This window comes from Stegostoma tigrinum, chromosome 27 (assembly GCF_030684315.1).
Source record: "Stegostoma tigrinum isolate sSteTig4 chromosome 27, sSteTig4.hap1, whole genome shotgun sequence".
NCBI lineage: Eukaryota > Metazoa > Chordata > Chondrichthyes > Orectolobiformes > Stegostomatidae > Stegostoma > Stegostoma tigrinum.
The window spans coordinates 46,645,801-46,661,883 of NC_081380.1; the positions used below are offsets into that span (position 1 = coordinate 46,645,801).

General features: G+C 52.0%; 1 protein-coding gene across 1 annotated transcript in view; it reads right to left on the reverse strand.

The window, feature by feature from the left end:
• The window catches only part of smtnl (smoothelin, like), a 42,068-nt gene that overhangs the window by 2,503 nt on the left and 23,482 nt on the right, over nucleotides 1–16,083 (reverse strand). The window contains exons 3-6 of the mRNA XM_059655447.1: nucleotides 13,518–13,742; nucleotides 8,736–8,811; nucleotides 3,121–3,291; nucleotides 985–1,105 (exon numbers count right to left, since the gene is read on the reverse strand). Of these exons, the coding sequence (XP_059511430.1) occupies nucleotides 985–1,105; nucleotides 3,121–3,291; nucleotides 8,736–8,811; nucleotides 13,518–13,742 (593 nt within the window). The remainder of the gene's footprint in view (nucleotides 1–984; nucleotides 1,106–3,120; nucleotides 3,292–8,735; nucleotides 8,812–13,517; nucleotides 13,743–16,083) is intronic.

The following is a 16,083-nucleotide window of genomic DNA, read 5'->3' on the forward strand; positions in this document are numbered from 1 at the left end:
ACTGTCCATCCTATCTAACCCTCTGATCATCTTGAATGTCTCTATTAAATTCCCTCTTAGCCTTCTTCTCTCCGATGAGAACAGACCCAAGTCCCTCAGCATTTCCTCGTAAGACCTTCCCTTCATACCAGGCAACATCCTAGTAAATCTCCTCTGCACCCTTTCCAAAGATTTCACATCCTTCTTATCATGCGGTGACCAGTACTGTACGCAATACTCCAAGTGCGGCCGCACCAGAGTTTTGTATAGCTTCACCATAACCACTTAGTTCCGGAACTCGATCCCTCTATTAATAAAAGCTAAAACACTGTATGCCTTCTTAACAGCCCTGTCAACCTGGGTGGCAACTTTCAGGGATCACTTTGGAGGGTCACCGTGGTCATCAGGGAAACACAGCACATCCCACTGTGCTCAGTGATGGAACGTTCTAGCAACAGTCTGTGTGCTCCTCTCTCACTGGGGGACAGTGAGCTCTGCTCCCTATATCAGATTCCCTGACCAGTGAAAATAGTTTCTCTCCATCGATGTTATCAATCCCCTGAATATCTTACAAGCTTTGATCTAAGCATCTGTTATGCAGTGATTATACCCAGGTCTGCAGGATGGACCTCATAGAATCAGAGTTCCCTGACTGGGGCTGTTACCCTGGTTCCAACCAGGGAGCTCTGGCTGACAGATGGAAAAAGTGAATGTCAGAGATACTGGCACGCTAAGGGCTGACTCTGAAGAGGCCCTATGTATAACTATAGGGTGACTTGGTGATGGGATACCAGTCTCTGTGGAATTATTTCCAGGGATACCAACTAGCCTGTATATAAAATAACTCCCGAAGTTGCTCCTGGTGTCCTGATGGAGGCAGGCTGATTGGACACAGATTATCTGATGTGTCTCGCTCTATACATTAGGAAGGCTTGTATTAATCTTCACCTACTCTCATCCCCTCTCTCCAAACAGCTCTGGGAACGGCGTTAACCCTTTGCTCACCTTGTATCCGATGGTCTTGGAGCGACACCATTCCAGGAGGATCTGTTTGATGCTACTTGCATTCGCAACACCAAAACTTTGTGACCTTTGAAGCTTCACCTTAGAAACTCCGACTTTGCCCCTGAGGGACAGTGAAGGCAGTGAGACACAGATTTCTCAGGAGTGCGGTTACAAACAACGGTTATCACTGCATTTCCACAGCACAACATTCAACTTAGTCTCCATCAGCCCCACTTTCACTTTGCCCTTTTCCCCAGAGCATTACAAACTCTTCTTTCTGAGCGGTTTGCAATATTTGGTTCAATTTTATCACTTACTCTGGCTCAGGGGATGAATACACGACCCTGGGTGACAGAGGCCAGCACAGAGCTGCAGCATCATATTTGGCCTCAGCGCCATGACACGGAGAGGGTGATCGAGGGGGATTTTGGGCCCTCAGTGTTGTCATGTGACCAGCAGCTTGGAGGGTCACCATGGTCATCAGGGAAACACAGCCCATCCCACTGTGCTCAGTGATGGAACGTTGTAGCAACGACAGTGCCGACTCCCTCAGCACTGACCCTCCGACAGAGCCCACTCCCTCAGCACTGACCCTCCGACAGAGCCCACTCCCTCAGCACTGACCCTCCGACAGTGCCGACTCCCTCAGCACTGACCCTCCGACAGAGCCCACTCCCTCAGCACTGACCCTCCGACAGAGCCCACTCCCTCAGCACTGACCCTCCGACAGTGCCCACTCCCTCAGCACTGACCCTCCGACAGTGCCCACTCCCTCAGCACTGACCCTCCGACAGTGCCCACTCCCTCAGCACTGACCCTCCGACAGAGCCCACTCCCTCAGCACTGACCCTCTGACAGTGCCGACTCCCTCAGCACTGACCCTCCGACAGAGCCCACTCCCTCAGCACTGACCCTCCGACAGAGCCCACTCCCTCAGCACTGACCCTCCGACAGTGCCGACTCCCTCAGCACTGACCCTCCGACAGAGCCCACTCCCTCAGCACTGACCCTCCGACAGAGCCCACTCCCTCAGCACTGACCCTCCGACAGTGCCCACTCCCTCAGCACTGACCCTCCGACAGTGCCCACTCCCTCAGCACTGACCCTCCGACAGTGCCCACTCCCTCAGCACTGACCCTCCGACAGAGCCCACTCCCTCAGCACTGACCCTCCGACAGTGCCCACTCCCTCAGCACTGACCCTCCGACAGTGCCCACTCCCTCAGCACTGACCCTCCGACAGGGCCGACTCCCTCAGCACTGACCCTCCGACAGAGCCCACTCCCTCAGCACTGACCCTCCGACAGAGCCCACTCCCTCAGCACTGACCCTCCGACAGTGCCCACTCCCTCAGCACTGACCCTCCGACAGTGCCCACTCCCTCAGCACTGACCCTCCGACAGAGCCCACTCCCTCAGCACTGACCCTCCGACAGTGCCCACTCCCTCAGCACTGACCCTCCGACAGTGCCCACTCCCTCAGCACTGACCCTCCGACAGTGCCCACTCCCTCAGCACTGACCCTCCGACAGTGCCCACTCCCACAGCACTGACCCTCCGACAGTGCCCACTCCCTCAGCACTGACCCTCCGACAGTGCCCACTCCCTCAGCACTGACCCTCCGACAGTGCCCACTCCCACAGCACTGACCCTCCGACAGTGCCCACTCCCTCAGCACTGACCCTCCGACAGTGCCCACTCCCTCAGCGCTGACCCTCCGACAGTGCCCACTCCCTCAGTGCTGACCCTCCGACAGTGCCCACTCCCTCAGCGCTGACCCTCCGACAGTGCCCACTGCCTCAGCACTGACCCTCCGACAGTGCGGCACTCCCTCAGCACTGACCCTCCGACAGTGCCCACTCCCTCAGTACTGACCCTCCGACAGTGCCCACTCCCTCAGCACTGACCCTCCGACAGTGCCCACTCCCTCAGCACTGACCCTTCGACAGTGCCCACTCCCTCAGCACTGACCCTCCGACAGTGTGGGCGCTCAGTGTTGAAGATTATTGTTGCATTTTACTGTAGTATTCACAGTGACAATAAATAACTCATTGATATCATTCATCGTTCAGACCCGTCAGCTCCGAGCCCTGTGCTGTCCGCTGTGTACGATGCGGAAAGTTGGAATGTGACCTTACTTGGTGCCTCCCTGTTCGAACTTCTCGAAGAGAGCCTTCCTGGCCTGGGGTCCACTTGTTCTGGGTAGTGTCTGTGATCTCATCAGTAGGGGCCGTTTCTCGCCCTGCCGAGGGAGGGTGGGAGGGGGAGAGCGGGGCTTCGTGCCTGAGTCCGGGTAAAGATCAAGGACACTGTCAGAAAGCAAGATACATAATGAGAGGAGGGGTACGGGAACAGAGCAGAGATCCGAACACTGGCAGCGGTGAGAGGATCACTGAAGATTCAGGAAGCTGACCTGGGCCTTTCAGCCCCTCATGTTAAATCCATCTCTCTGCAAGAGCATTCCAAATGGCATCTTTTTTTTCCTCTGTGGACCATGATTGTCATTTCTGTTCCGATGTGATCCCATTCCCTTGAGAAAAGCTCAAGTGAACCGTCTCCCACCCCATCAAGGAGTACACCATTATCCCACCCAGTCTAATCCCACTCTCGCCCTCACTCACCACTCCCTGTAATATCCCACCCAGTCTAATCCCACTCTCCCCCTCACTCCCCGCTCCGTGTATTACCCAACCCAGTCTAATCCCACTCTCCCCTCTCACTCCCGGCTCCCTGTAATATCCCACCCAGTCTAATCCCACTCTCCCCCCTCACTCCCCGCTCCCGGTAATATCCCACCCAGTCTAATCCCACTCTCCCCTCTCACTCCCGGCTCCCTGTAATATCCCACCCAGTCTAATCCCACTCTCCCCCCTCACTCCCCGCTCCCGGTAATATCCCACCCAGTCTAATCCCACTCTCCTCCCTCACTCCCCGCTCCATGTAATATCCAACCCAGTCTAATCCCACTCTCCCCCCTCACTCCCCGCTCCCTTTAATATCCCACCCAGTCTAATCCCACTCTCCCCCTCACTCCCCGCTCCGTGTAATATCCCACCCAGTCTAATCCCACACTCCCATCTCACTCCCCGCTCCCTTTAATATCTCACCCAGTCTAATCCCACTCTCCCCCTCACTCCCCACTTCCTTTAATATTCTGCCCAGTCTAATCCCACTCTCCCACTCACTCCCTGCTCCGTGTAATATCCCACCTGGTCAAATCACACTCTCCCCCCTCACTCCCCGCTCCCGGTAATATCCCACCCAGTCTAATCCCACTCTCCCCCTCACTCCCCGCTCCATGTAATATCCCACCCAGTCTAATCCCACTCTCCCCCTCACTCCCTGCTCCCTTTAATATCCCACCCAGTCTAATCCCACTCTCCCCCTCACTCCCCGCTCCCTTTAATATCGCACCCAGTCTAATCCCACTCTCCCACTCACTCCCGCTCCCTTTAATATCCCACCCAGTCTAATCCCACTCTCCCACTCACTCCCGCTCCCTGTCATATCCCACCCAGTCTAATCCCACTCTCCCCCCTGACTCCCTGCTCCCTGTAATATCCCACCCAGTCTAATCCCACTCTCCCCCTCACTCCCCGCTCCCGGTAATATCCCACCCAGTCTAATCCCACTCTCCCCCTCACACCCCGCTCCCTGTCATATCCCACCCAGTCTAATCCCACTCTCCCCCCTGACTCCCTGCTCCCTGTAATATCTCACCCAGTCTAATCCCACTCTCCCCCTCACTCCCCTCTTCCTTTAATATCCCACCCAGTCTAATCCCACTCTCCCCCTCAGTCCCCGCTCCCTTTAATATCCCACCCAGTCTAATCCCACTCCCCCCTCACTCCCCGCTCCCTTTAATATCCCACCCAGTCTCATCCCAATTGCCCCCGTCACTCCCCGCTCCCTTTAATATCCCACCCAGTCTAATCCCACTCTCCATCTCACTCCCCGCTCCCTTTAATATCCCACCCAGTCTAATCCCACTCTCGCCTCACTCCCCGCTCCCTGTAATATCCCACCCAGTCTAATCCCACTCTCCCCTCACTCCCCGCTCCCTGTAATATCCCACCCAGTCTAATCCCACTCTCACGCTCACTCCCCGCTCCCTTTAATATCCCACCCAGTCTAATCCCACTCTCCATCTCACTCCCCGCTCCCTTTAATATCCCACCCAGTCTAATCCTACTCTCACCCTCACTCCCCGCTCCCTTTAATATCCCACCCAGTCTAATCCCACTCTCCATCTCACTCCCCGCTCCCTTTAATATCCCACCCAGTCTAATCCCACTCTCCCCTCACTCCCCGCTCCCTTTAATATCCCACCCAGTCTAATCCCACTCTCCCCCTCACTCCCCGCTCCCTGTAATATCCCACCCGGTCTAATCCCACTCTCCCCAGTCGCTCCCCGCTCCCTTTAATATCCCACCCAGTCGAATCCCACTCACTCCCCGCTCCCTTTAATATCCCACCCAGTCTAATCCCACTCTCCCCCCTCACTCCCCGCTCCCTGTAATATCCCACCCAGTCTAATCCCACTCTCCCTCTCACTCCCCGCTCCCTTTAATATCCCACCCAGTCTAATCCCACTCTCCCCCGTCGCTCCCCGCTCCCTGTAATATCCCACCCAATCTAATCCCACTGCCCGCTCCTTTTAATATTTCACACTTCTTACTTTCGAGAAACATTATGAAATCATGTGGAAAAATTTGATAATCCTACTTTCATAATAGTGCATTAACAATTCCACTCGCTCACCACCGTCATGTCGAGTTGGCTTCGAGCCTCTTGTTCAGTTCTTCTACAGATTATCTTTTCGCAAGTTGAGCAATGGAGTGTGAGTAGTTTTCATGATTTGGGAGACCCTGTCAGTTCATCAACACTGAGCAGGTTCTGTGGGGCTTGGGATCAAACTGCTCCAAAAAATCCAACCACTGTTGTTCTCTTATAACAAGATGTAGAGCTGGATGAACACAGCAGCCAGGCAGCATCAGAGGAGCAGGAAGGCTGATGTTTCGCGTCTGGTCCCTTCTCCCAACCCTTGTCGTGTTGGTGAGCGAAATGGGGGACACACCGAGGGACATGGTGCTCACACTCCTGCTCATCCCTGAGGGATGCAGTAAATGTGGAAAATTCATTCTCATTCCTTCGCATATATTTGTGGCAACAATCACAGAAATTACTGGAAAAACACAGCAGGCCTGGCAGCATCTGTGGAGAGAAATCAGTTAACCTTTCAGATCGAGTTCCTGACAACTGGACGAAAACGTTGGCTCTGATTTCTCTCCACAGATGCTGCCAGAGCTGCAGAGCTTTCCCAGAAAATTCTGTTTTTGTTTCTGATTTACAACATCCTCAGTTCTTTCGCCTTTTATGAGATGTTTGCAGCTTTGTCTTTGTAGTTGACTTTCCTGTCTCCCTCTCTGTTTCTCTCTCTTTCCCCCTCTCCATCTCTCTCTCCCTCTCTGCCTCCCTCTCTTTCTCCCTCTCCGTCTCTCTCTCTTTCTCCCTCTCTTTCTCCCTCTCCCTCTCTCTCTTTCTCCCTCTCCGTTTCCCTCTCTGTCTCCCTCTCTGTCTCTGTCTCTGTCTCCCTCTCTCTGTCTTCCTCTCTTTCTCCCTCTCTGTCTCCCTCTCTGTCTCCCTCTCTTTCTCCCTCTCTGTCTCTCTCTCTTTCTCCCTCTCTGTCTCCCTCTCTTTCTCCCTCTCTTTCTCCATCTCTGTCTCTCTCTCTTTCTCTTTCTCCCTCTCTTTCTCCCTCTCTGTCTCTCTCTCTGTCTCCCTCTCTGTCTCTCTCTCTTTCTCCCTCTCTTTCTCCCTTTCTGTCTCTCTCTCTTTCTCCCTCTCTGTCTCCCTCTCTTTCTCCCTCTCTGTCTCTCTCTCTTTCTCCCTCTCTGACTCCCTCTCTTTCTCCCTCTCTCTGTCTCCCTGTCTCCCTCTCTTTCTCCCTCTCTCTGTCTCCCACTCTGTCTGTCTATCTCTCACTCTGTGGGCTTTCCCTGTGTTGGGCCAGGAATGGCTGTATCCTCTCTCTTCCATACAGCTCTTCTCCACACTATCCTGAGGATCCCTAACCCCTAATTCTTCATGACTTACATTTGTATTGCATCTCAAGTGTAAGACCAAAGGAAACAGGAGCAGGAGTAGGTCATTCGGCCCCTTCAAGCCTGCTTCCCCCATTCAATCTGATCCATGGTCAATCTGATGTCCCACACCTCCCCTTTCCTGCCCTTTCCCCAGAACCCTTGATTCTCTGAAGGATCAGGAATCTATCTGTTTCAGCCTCAAATATACATGAGAACCATGCTCCCACAGCTCCCTGTGGCCAGGATTTCCAAAGACTCACAAACCCTCTGAGAGAAGAAATTCCTCTCCATCTCAGGCTTAAATCAGCGCCCCTTTATTCTGAGACGGTGCCCTCTGGTCGTAGACTCTCCCATGAGGGGAAAAATCTTCTCAGCATTTACTCTGTCAAGACCATTGAGGATCTGATGTGTTTCAATGAGATCGCCTCTCTTTCTTCTAAACTCTGGTGAGAATCCCAACCTGTTTAACATTTGCTCATAAGACAATCCCTCCATCCCCAGGGATTATCCTTGTGAACCTTCTCTGAACTGCCTCCAGTGTTACAAAGCATTTCACAACAGCAATTATCAAACACTATCAAAGCTTGCATCCTATAAGAACATACCAGGACAGCTGAGCACTAACCTAAAAGGACCAACGCAGAGAGAGAGAGAGAGAGAGAGAGAGAGGGATGTGGAGAGGTTTAGAAAGGGAATTTCAGAGCTTAGGGCCCAGGCAGTTGAAGACCCAGCCATTAATGGTGGAGTGATGGGAACACAGAACATAAAACAGGCCAGCACAATACAGGCCCTTCGGCCCACAATGTTGTGCCAACCTATTATCCTACTCAGATTAATCTACCCTGCATACCCTACATTTTACTATCCTCCATGTGCCCATCCAAGAGTCACTTAAAAGTCCCTATAGTATCTGACTCCACTACCACTGCCAGCAGCACATTCCTCACATCCACCCCTCTCTGTGTGAAGAACCTACCTCTGACATCTCCCCTACACCTTCCTCCAGTCACCTTAAAATGATGTCCCCTTGCAATAGTCATTTCTGTGCTGGGAAAAAGTCTCTGACTATGCACTCTATCTCTGCCGCTCATCATCTTAAATGGGAATCTAATGAAAAACAAAACTGAGGAAGAGGTATACTAGTCTCCAAACATTCACTCTCTATCTCTCTCCACATTTGCTGCCAGTGTTTCTCCAGCCATCACATTATTTCACATTTCCAGCATCTGCAGTATTTTACTTTTCTTCTTATTAATTAAAACCAAGAGGCTAAAGTTGGAAGAGTGCAGAGATCTCAAAGGATTGTAGGGTTGGAGGTTGTTCCAGAGACAGAGGGAGAAGCAACACCAGAGAAGGGTCGCCGAAGAAGGGAGGGGGAAATTGGTTAATCAGTCTGGCTGAGCATGAGATGCTGGGGGGGGGTTGGGACTCAAGGACAGGGAGAGGGTCCAGGACACGGGAAGTGTGGTTTTGGATCAATGCATGCGTTTACAAGATGAGCGTGAGCGTTGATTGGACCAGAGCTGATTAGTGAGTCTGCTGAAGGTAGGGGTTTGGATCCCAAGGGTGAAGGTGATGATGAAAGGTGATCAGAGAAGATTAGACGAGATCAGAGATGAACGTGGGTGATCAGAGGTAAACTTGAGTTGTTTGAGGGTGGTTGTTACCTGGATGGAGAGTGGGTGTCACTGACCCCTGAGAAACCACTGGAAGTGATGGTCTTACGGGTGCTGACATTCCACTCTGAAAAAGAAACAGCAAAAGTGAGCTCTGACTGAAATCTTCCAACAAACAGGCAGTGCACCCCTCCTCATTCACACAGTCCTGCACCAATCAATGCATAACCCGTCAGCGCGCTCTCCTCACACACCAACTGCTGGTATTCTTGTGAAGTGTCCTGGTGAGGCACAATTACAATCTTCAACAAGTCAACAGTTTTATTTTCAGTAAGACTTTCTTTTCAGCTGCGGACGTACTCACATCGGACTTACACCTGATCAGATTTCTCCAGCAAGCAAAAGCCCTGCCATCGTAGATCTCGTCATTGTCAGTGTGCCTCTGGTGTTAGCCCTATTCCTGTAAATCCCACACACCCCACCCCGAGTCTTTGCCCCTGTGGAATATGAGCATTGCGACTTATTGTCTTTCCTAATTGCCCCCAAAGTGTCAGACCTCACAGGGTTGATACACTGTGGTACCCAGTCTCCCAGAGTTGGTCAGGGTCCTCTGTTGATGATGTGCTTCCCTGTCTGTTGGTGTCTGTGTGCATCTTCTGTGTGGCTGGAGAACTTATTTCTTCTTCACTATCATCCAAGCAATAGCAATTGGTTTCCTGTTTACAGATACAAAGGCCCTGCAATTTCTTCTTACAGTGCCGCAGCCCATCTCGACCATGTACTGTCCTGGGTCTGGGATGTTTTCAATGACTATGGTATGCCAGTCCCAGTCTCAGATTCTCCCTGGGTTTGAGGACTGGACACCCCTTGGGTCAGAGATAGTAAGAACTGCTGATGCTGGAGACTGAGATAACCAGGCGTGGAGCTGGAAGAACACAACTGGCCAGGCTGCCTCACAGGAGCAGGAAAGTTGACTTTTTCGGTTGGGGCCCTTCTTCAGAAAACCTACTTGCTTTGTTGAGTGTGATTGAATTTCTGAGCCTGCTGTCCATTTCCTCTTCCTGTCAGTGTTTTAGCCCCTTGTGATGGTTCTGTGGAAAGATCAAAGTAATGTTCCCAGCCTCTGACTTTATCAGTAACACTAATGATGGTGACCCATTCTGACAATGATCAGTCATCCCATCCCTAGTCGTAATGCTATCGCAAACCATATCAATTTTCATTCCCTTCAGTGATGTTTTCATTGTTGATACCACCCTGGAGCTCCCTCTTTCTTGAGGAGAATGAGGTGATTTGGATATTGTTTGCATATTGTCTGGGATTGCACCCAAAGAGTAAAATCTCTCGAGGGATTGGGTGACTGCTTTCTGCTGCAGGACCATGCAAAGCAATCACTTCAACCCATCTTCAAACGGTATCAATCCTTTAACTTAAATAGAGAGGCTGAGGATCCTGCAGGGAGTAACTCACCTCCGAACTCCCCCAAATCTGTCCACTATTGACAAGGCACAAGTCAGGAATGTGACAGAATACTCCCCACTTGCCTGGATGGGGGCAGCCCCAACAACACTGAAGAAGCTTGATACCATCCAGGACAAAGCTACCCACTTGATTGGCACCACATCCACAAACATCCCACTCCTTCCACCACCGACGCTCAGTAACAACAGTGTGTACTATCTACAAGATGCACTGCAGAAACTCACCAAAGATCCTGAGGCAGCACCTTCCAAACCCACGGCCACTTCCATCCAGAAGGACAAGGGCAGCCGATACATGAGAACCCCATCCCCTGCAAGTTGTGCGCTAAGCTACTCACAATCCGACTTGGAAATATATTGTTCCTTCACCGTCATTGGGTCAAAATCCTGGAATTCCCTCCCTAAGGGCATTGTGGGTCAACCCACAGCACAAGGACTGCAGTGGTTCAAGCAGGTAGCTCACCCCCACCTTCTCCAGGGGTAACTAGGGATGGTAGAGTGCAGGGAAGTGGAGTTGAAATGCCCATCAGCCATGATTTAAATGGCGGAGTGGACTTGACGGACCAAATGGCCTTACTTCCACTCCTATGTCTTATGGTCTTATGGTCTTATGGAAATAAATGCTGGGCCCAGCCAGCCCACATCCCATAAATGAAAATAAAGCTCCATTCTCAGGCTCACCGCTAGCTGTGATGTCCATGTAGACAGGTCCTTGAAAGTTGCCAGCCAGGTTGACAGGGCTGTTAAGAAGGCATACAGTGTTTTAGCTTTTATTAATAGAGGGATCGAGTTCCAGAACCAAGAGGTTATGCTGCAGCCGTACAAAACTCTGGTGCGGCCGCACTTGGAGTATTGTGCACAGTTCTGGTCACCGCATTATAAGAAGGATGTGGAAGCTTTGGAAAGGGTGCAGAGGAGATTTACTAGGATGTTGCCTGGTATGGAGGGAAGGTCTTACGAGGAAGGGCTGAGGGACTTGAGGCTGATTTCTTTAGAGAGAAGAAATTGAGAGGTGACTTAATTGAGACATATAAAATAATCAGAGGGTTAGATAGGGTGGATAGGGAGAGCCTTTTTCCGAGGATGGTGACGGCGAGCACGAGGGGGCATAGCTTTAAATTGAGGGGTGAAAGATATAGGACAGATGTCAGAGGTGGTTTCTTTACTCAGAGAGTAGTAAGGGAATGGGATGCTTTGCCTGCAACGGTAGTAGATTCGCCAACTTTAGGTACATTTAAGTTGTCATTGGATAAGCATATGGACGTACATGGAATAGTGTAGGTTAGATGGGCTTGAGATCGGTATGACAGGTCGGCACAACATCGAGGGCCGAAGGGCCTGTACTGTGCTGTAATGTTCTATGTTCTACGTTCTAAGACAATGATGATTCCTTTCATGGCTGGCTGATTAAAGAACATAAGAACATCAGGAATAGGTGCAGGAGCCGTCTGGCCCATCGAGCTGCTCCACCATCCAATAAGATCATGGCTGATCTTCTCATGGGCTCTGCTCCACGTACCCACCCACTCACCGTAATCCTTAATTCCTTTAGTGCTCAAAAATCTACCTTTGCCTTGAAGACACTCAGCAAGGTAGCAGCATCGCAATACAGTTAGAAACTTTTCCTTCAACCACAGGGGTTTTTTCTGGCCACCAGACTAACTCTTTCTACCGCGTTGTAATCCAATGGGTGTGATTAATCTCTCCTTTCAAACCCGAGTAAAACATCAATGGCAGCGAGGGGCCTGAACTGCCCAGAATGTGGCCCAGGATCACATTGGATCAGTGACACTGTTACAGGGCAACAGGGGCCATTCAGCCCATTGAGCCTGCACCAGCCTTTTTGCATGAACATCATTGCCGAGTGTCATTTTTCTGCTTTTTCCCTACAGAACTTGCACATTATTTTATCCAAATAACTATTTAATGCCCTCACGAATGTCTAATTTGGGAAACCCATCCAGACGTTAACTCGAGGCTTGAGGGTATTCTTCATCGTGGGCTCGGAGCTGCTTTATCTCTTTGCCTCCTCCTTGCAGCTACTAGAAAGTGCAGCGGATTAAAGACAGGATGTTTTGATGGTGTTGATGAGACGGCTACTTTCTCTGGACATAATTGGTGATGGAAACACTCCGTGTGACGGTCAATGTGACACGGTGGATTCTGGGCAGACCCTTGTCTCTGTCCTAAGCTATGGCACAGTGACTAATAATTTACAGTTCCTCTCAATTTGGAACCAGAATCCTGCCATTGTGACAGTGGCCCAGGTTCGTGGTGAAGCATGTCCCTCAACAGCGGCATGGCAGGGAGCGAAGGTGGCACAGTGGTGATGCCATACTGGTGAGATTTCATCTTTAATTTTCCAGATCCCGGAAAACACTTTCAGTATCTGCCTTCAAAATGCATCAATGCTCTAACCAGCAGCAACGTCATCATCATTGAACAGAGATTCCAGTTTTAACAGGAGTCTTTCCACTGAGCAAACAAGGATTTCTCAGTCCTTACATTAGACCTTCACAAAGTGCTTGCCTCTCACTGTACTGAGCTTGCTCCAGGATTTTGTCAATGAATACAGGAGATGTACAATCTCGACTTTACTTCGACCGACAGAACAGAAAGCCAATCACCTACTTCACGCCATCAGAGGGTCAGTGCTGAGGGAGCGCTGCAGTGTCAGAGGGTCAGCGCTGAGGGAGCGGGCACTGTCGGAGGGTCAGTGCTGAGGGAGCGGGCACTGTCGGAGGGTCAGTGCTGAGGGAGCAGGCACCGTCGGAGGGTCAGTGCTGAGGGCGTGGGCTCTGTCGGAGGGTCAGTGCTGAGGGAGCACCGCACTGTCGGAGGGTCAGTGCTGAGGGAGCACCGCACTGTCGGAGGGTCAGTGCTGAGGGAGGGGGCACTGTCGGAGGGTCAGTGCTGAGGGAGTGGGCACTGTCGGAGGGTCAGTGCTGAGGGAGGGGGCACTGTCGGAGGGTCAGTGCTGAGGGAGTGGGCACTGTCGGAGGGTCAGTGCTGAGGGAGTGGGCACTGTCAGAGGGTCAGTGCTGAGGGAGTCGGCACTGTCGGAGGGTCAGTGCTGAGGGAGTGGGCACTGTCGGAGGGTCAGTGCTGAGGGAGCGGGCACTGTCGGAGGGTCAGTGCTGAGGGAGGGGGCACTGTCGGAGGGTCAGTGCTGAGGGAGCGGGCACTGTCAGAGGGTCAGTGCTGAGGGAGTGGGCACTGTCAGAGGGTCAGTGCTGAGGGAGTGGGCACTGTCGGAGGGTCAGTGCTGAGGGAGTGCTGAATGATCCGAGGGGGAGATTGTGATCGTGTTGGGTTGGGGAGGGGGGGCATGGAGATGCTTGGAGTCGCTCACCTGACTGACGCACTGTCTGCCTGACGGTGTCTGACTGGTGTCTGCTGGCAGCTGATTGGTTGCTGACGGTGTCGGATCGGGAGGTGGTCATTGTTGACACTTCCGCGGCAAATTTCTCTCCTGATTTGGTGACGGCGGTGATGGGCTGGTGAGCGAGACCCACAGCAGCTGGCTGGTGTTCCTGTGAAGGGGCAGTGTGGCCGGTGCCTGCTCTCGGCTCCTTCACTGTTTAAGGGAGGACCGGGGGGGGGGGGGCGGGGGGCACAAGAAAACACAATGCCATGAGAACCAACTCAAACTGTGCAGAGAAAGACCCCAAAACTTCATGCACAGTCACCCCCATGCCCCCAAAGGGCAATTAAATTTTACATTTGGCAACAAGAAAGACAGGGCTTATATAGATAACAACTGAGATAACAAGGTGTGGAGCTGGATGAACACTGCAGGCCAAGCAGATACTGGAGAACCTGAGATAACAAGGTGTGGAGCTGGATGAACACAGCAGGCCAAGCAGATACTGGAGAACTTGAGATAACAAGGTGTGGAGCTGGATGAACACAGCAGGCCAAGCAGATACTGGAGAACTTGAGATAACAAGGTGTGGAGCTGGATGAACACAGCAGGCCAAGCAGATACTGGAGAACTTGAGATAACAAGGTGTGGAGCTGGATGAACACAGCAGGCCAAGCAGATACTGGAGAACTTGAGATAACAAGGTGTGGAGCTGGATGAACACAGCAGGCCAAGCAGATACTGGAGAACCTGAGATAACACGGTGTGGGGCTGGATGAACACAGCAGGCCAAGCAGATACTGGAGAACCTGAGATAAAAAGGTGTGGAGCTGGATGAACACAGCAGGCCAAGCAGATACTGGAGAACTTGAGATAACAAGGTGTGGGGCTGGATGAACACAGCAGGCCAAGCAGATACTGGAGAACCTGAGATAACAAGGTGAAGAGCTGGATGAACACAGCAGGCCAAGCAGATACTGGAGAACCTGAGATAACAAGGTGTGAAGCTGGATGAACACAGCAGGCCAAGCAGATACTGGAGAACCTGAGATAACAAGGTGTGGAGCTGGATGAACACAGCAGGCCAAGCAGATACTGGAGAACCTGAGATAACACGGTGTGGAGCTGGATGAACACAGCAGGCCAAGCAGATACTGGAGAACCTGAGATAACACGGTGTGGAGCTGGATGAACACAGCAGGCCAAGCAGCATCTCAGGAGCACAAAAGCTGACATTTCAGGCCTGGACCCTTCATCAGAAAAGGGGGATGGGGGGAGGGTTCTGGAATAAATAGGGAGAGAGGGGGAGGCGGACCGAAGATGGATAACAACTACATGGTTTGGAGGAGGATGAGCGGAACAAGAAGCATGGGATAGTCCAAAAGGGATTCTGTTTTTCTCCTGGAGGAATTCACAGCGAATCTCTGCAAGAATCTGATTCAATCCGGAATTCCGTGTCTAATTCTGAGAGGCTGGGAGCTGGAGTTATCTCCTGAGGAGGGAAGCGTACAAGTTAAGTTTAAATGAAATTAACAACAAAGAGGGTTTGAAATGGAATCAATGCACTGACAGCAGGGACAGTAACCAGAGCAGACATAGTTTAAAACAGCAAACTGGGAACTGCACTCAGCTGCCTAAATGGGCAAAAGCAACAAAATACACTAATAATCAATTTAAAAACTTATTTGAAGGGGGAAATTGTCGGGTTATGAGCAACAAGCAGAGGGAGTGACCATCTGGGCAGCTCCGTAAATGTTCAGGAGCAGCACAGTGGGCTGAATGGTCTCCTGCTGTGTGGGCTGATAGCCCAAGGAGGAGAATGGGACTGTTCAACATCTAATTATCAACGCCATCCGTGCTACTAACTTCCATTCTTCACACTCACTCGCTGCAGCTCAAGAACTCTTCAAATCAGTCCGACCCCAAGATTTCAATTACACACAGTGGGGTCACCCCCCCAACAAACATACAACAGTGCGGTGCTCCCTCAGCACTGACCCTCCAACAGTGCCCACTCCCTCAGCACTGACCCTCCGACAGTGCCCACTCCCTCAGCACTGACCCTTCGACAGTGCCCACTCCCTCAGCACTGACAGTCCGACAGTGCCCACTCCCTCAGCACTGACCCTCTGACAGTGCGGCGCTCCCTCAGCATTGACCCTCCGACAGTGCCCACTCCCTCAGCACTGACCCTCTGACAGTGCCCACTCCCTCAGCACTGAAACTCCGACAGTGCGGCGCTCCCTCAGTACTGACCCTCCGACACTGCCCGCTCCCTCAGCACTGACCCTCCGACAGTGCCCACTCCCTCAGCATTGACCCTCCGACAGTGCCCACTCCCTCAGCACTGACCCTCTGACAGTGCCCACTCCCTCAGCACTGACCCTCCGACAGTGCCCACTCCCTCGTCACTGACCCTCCGACAGCGCCCACACCCTCAGCCCTGACCCTCCGACAGTGCCCGCTCCCTCAGCACTGACCCTCCAACAGTGCAGCACTCCGTCAATACTGTATGGGGAATGTCAGCCTGGATTTAGGGCAGGTGCCTCTGGAA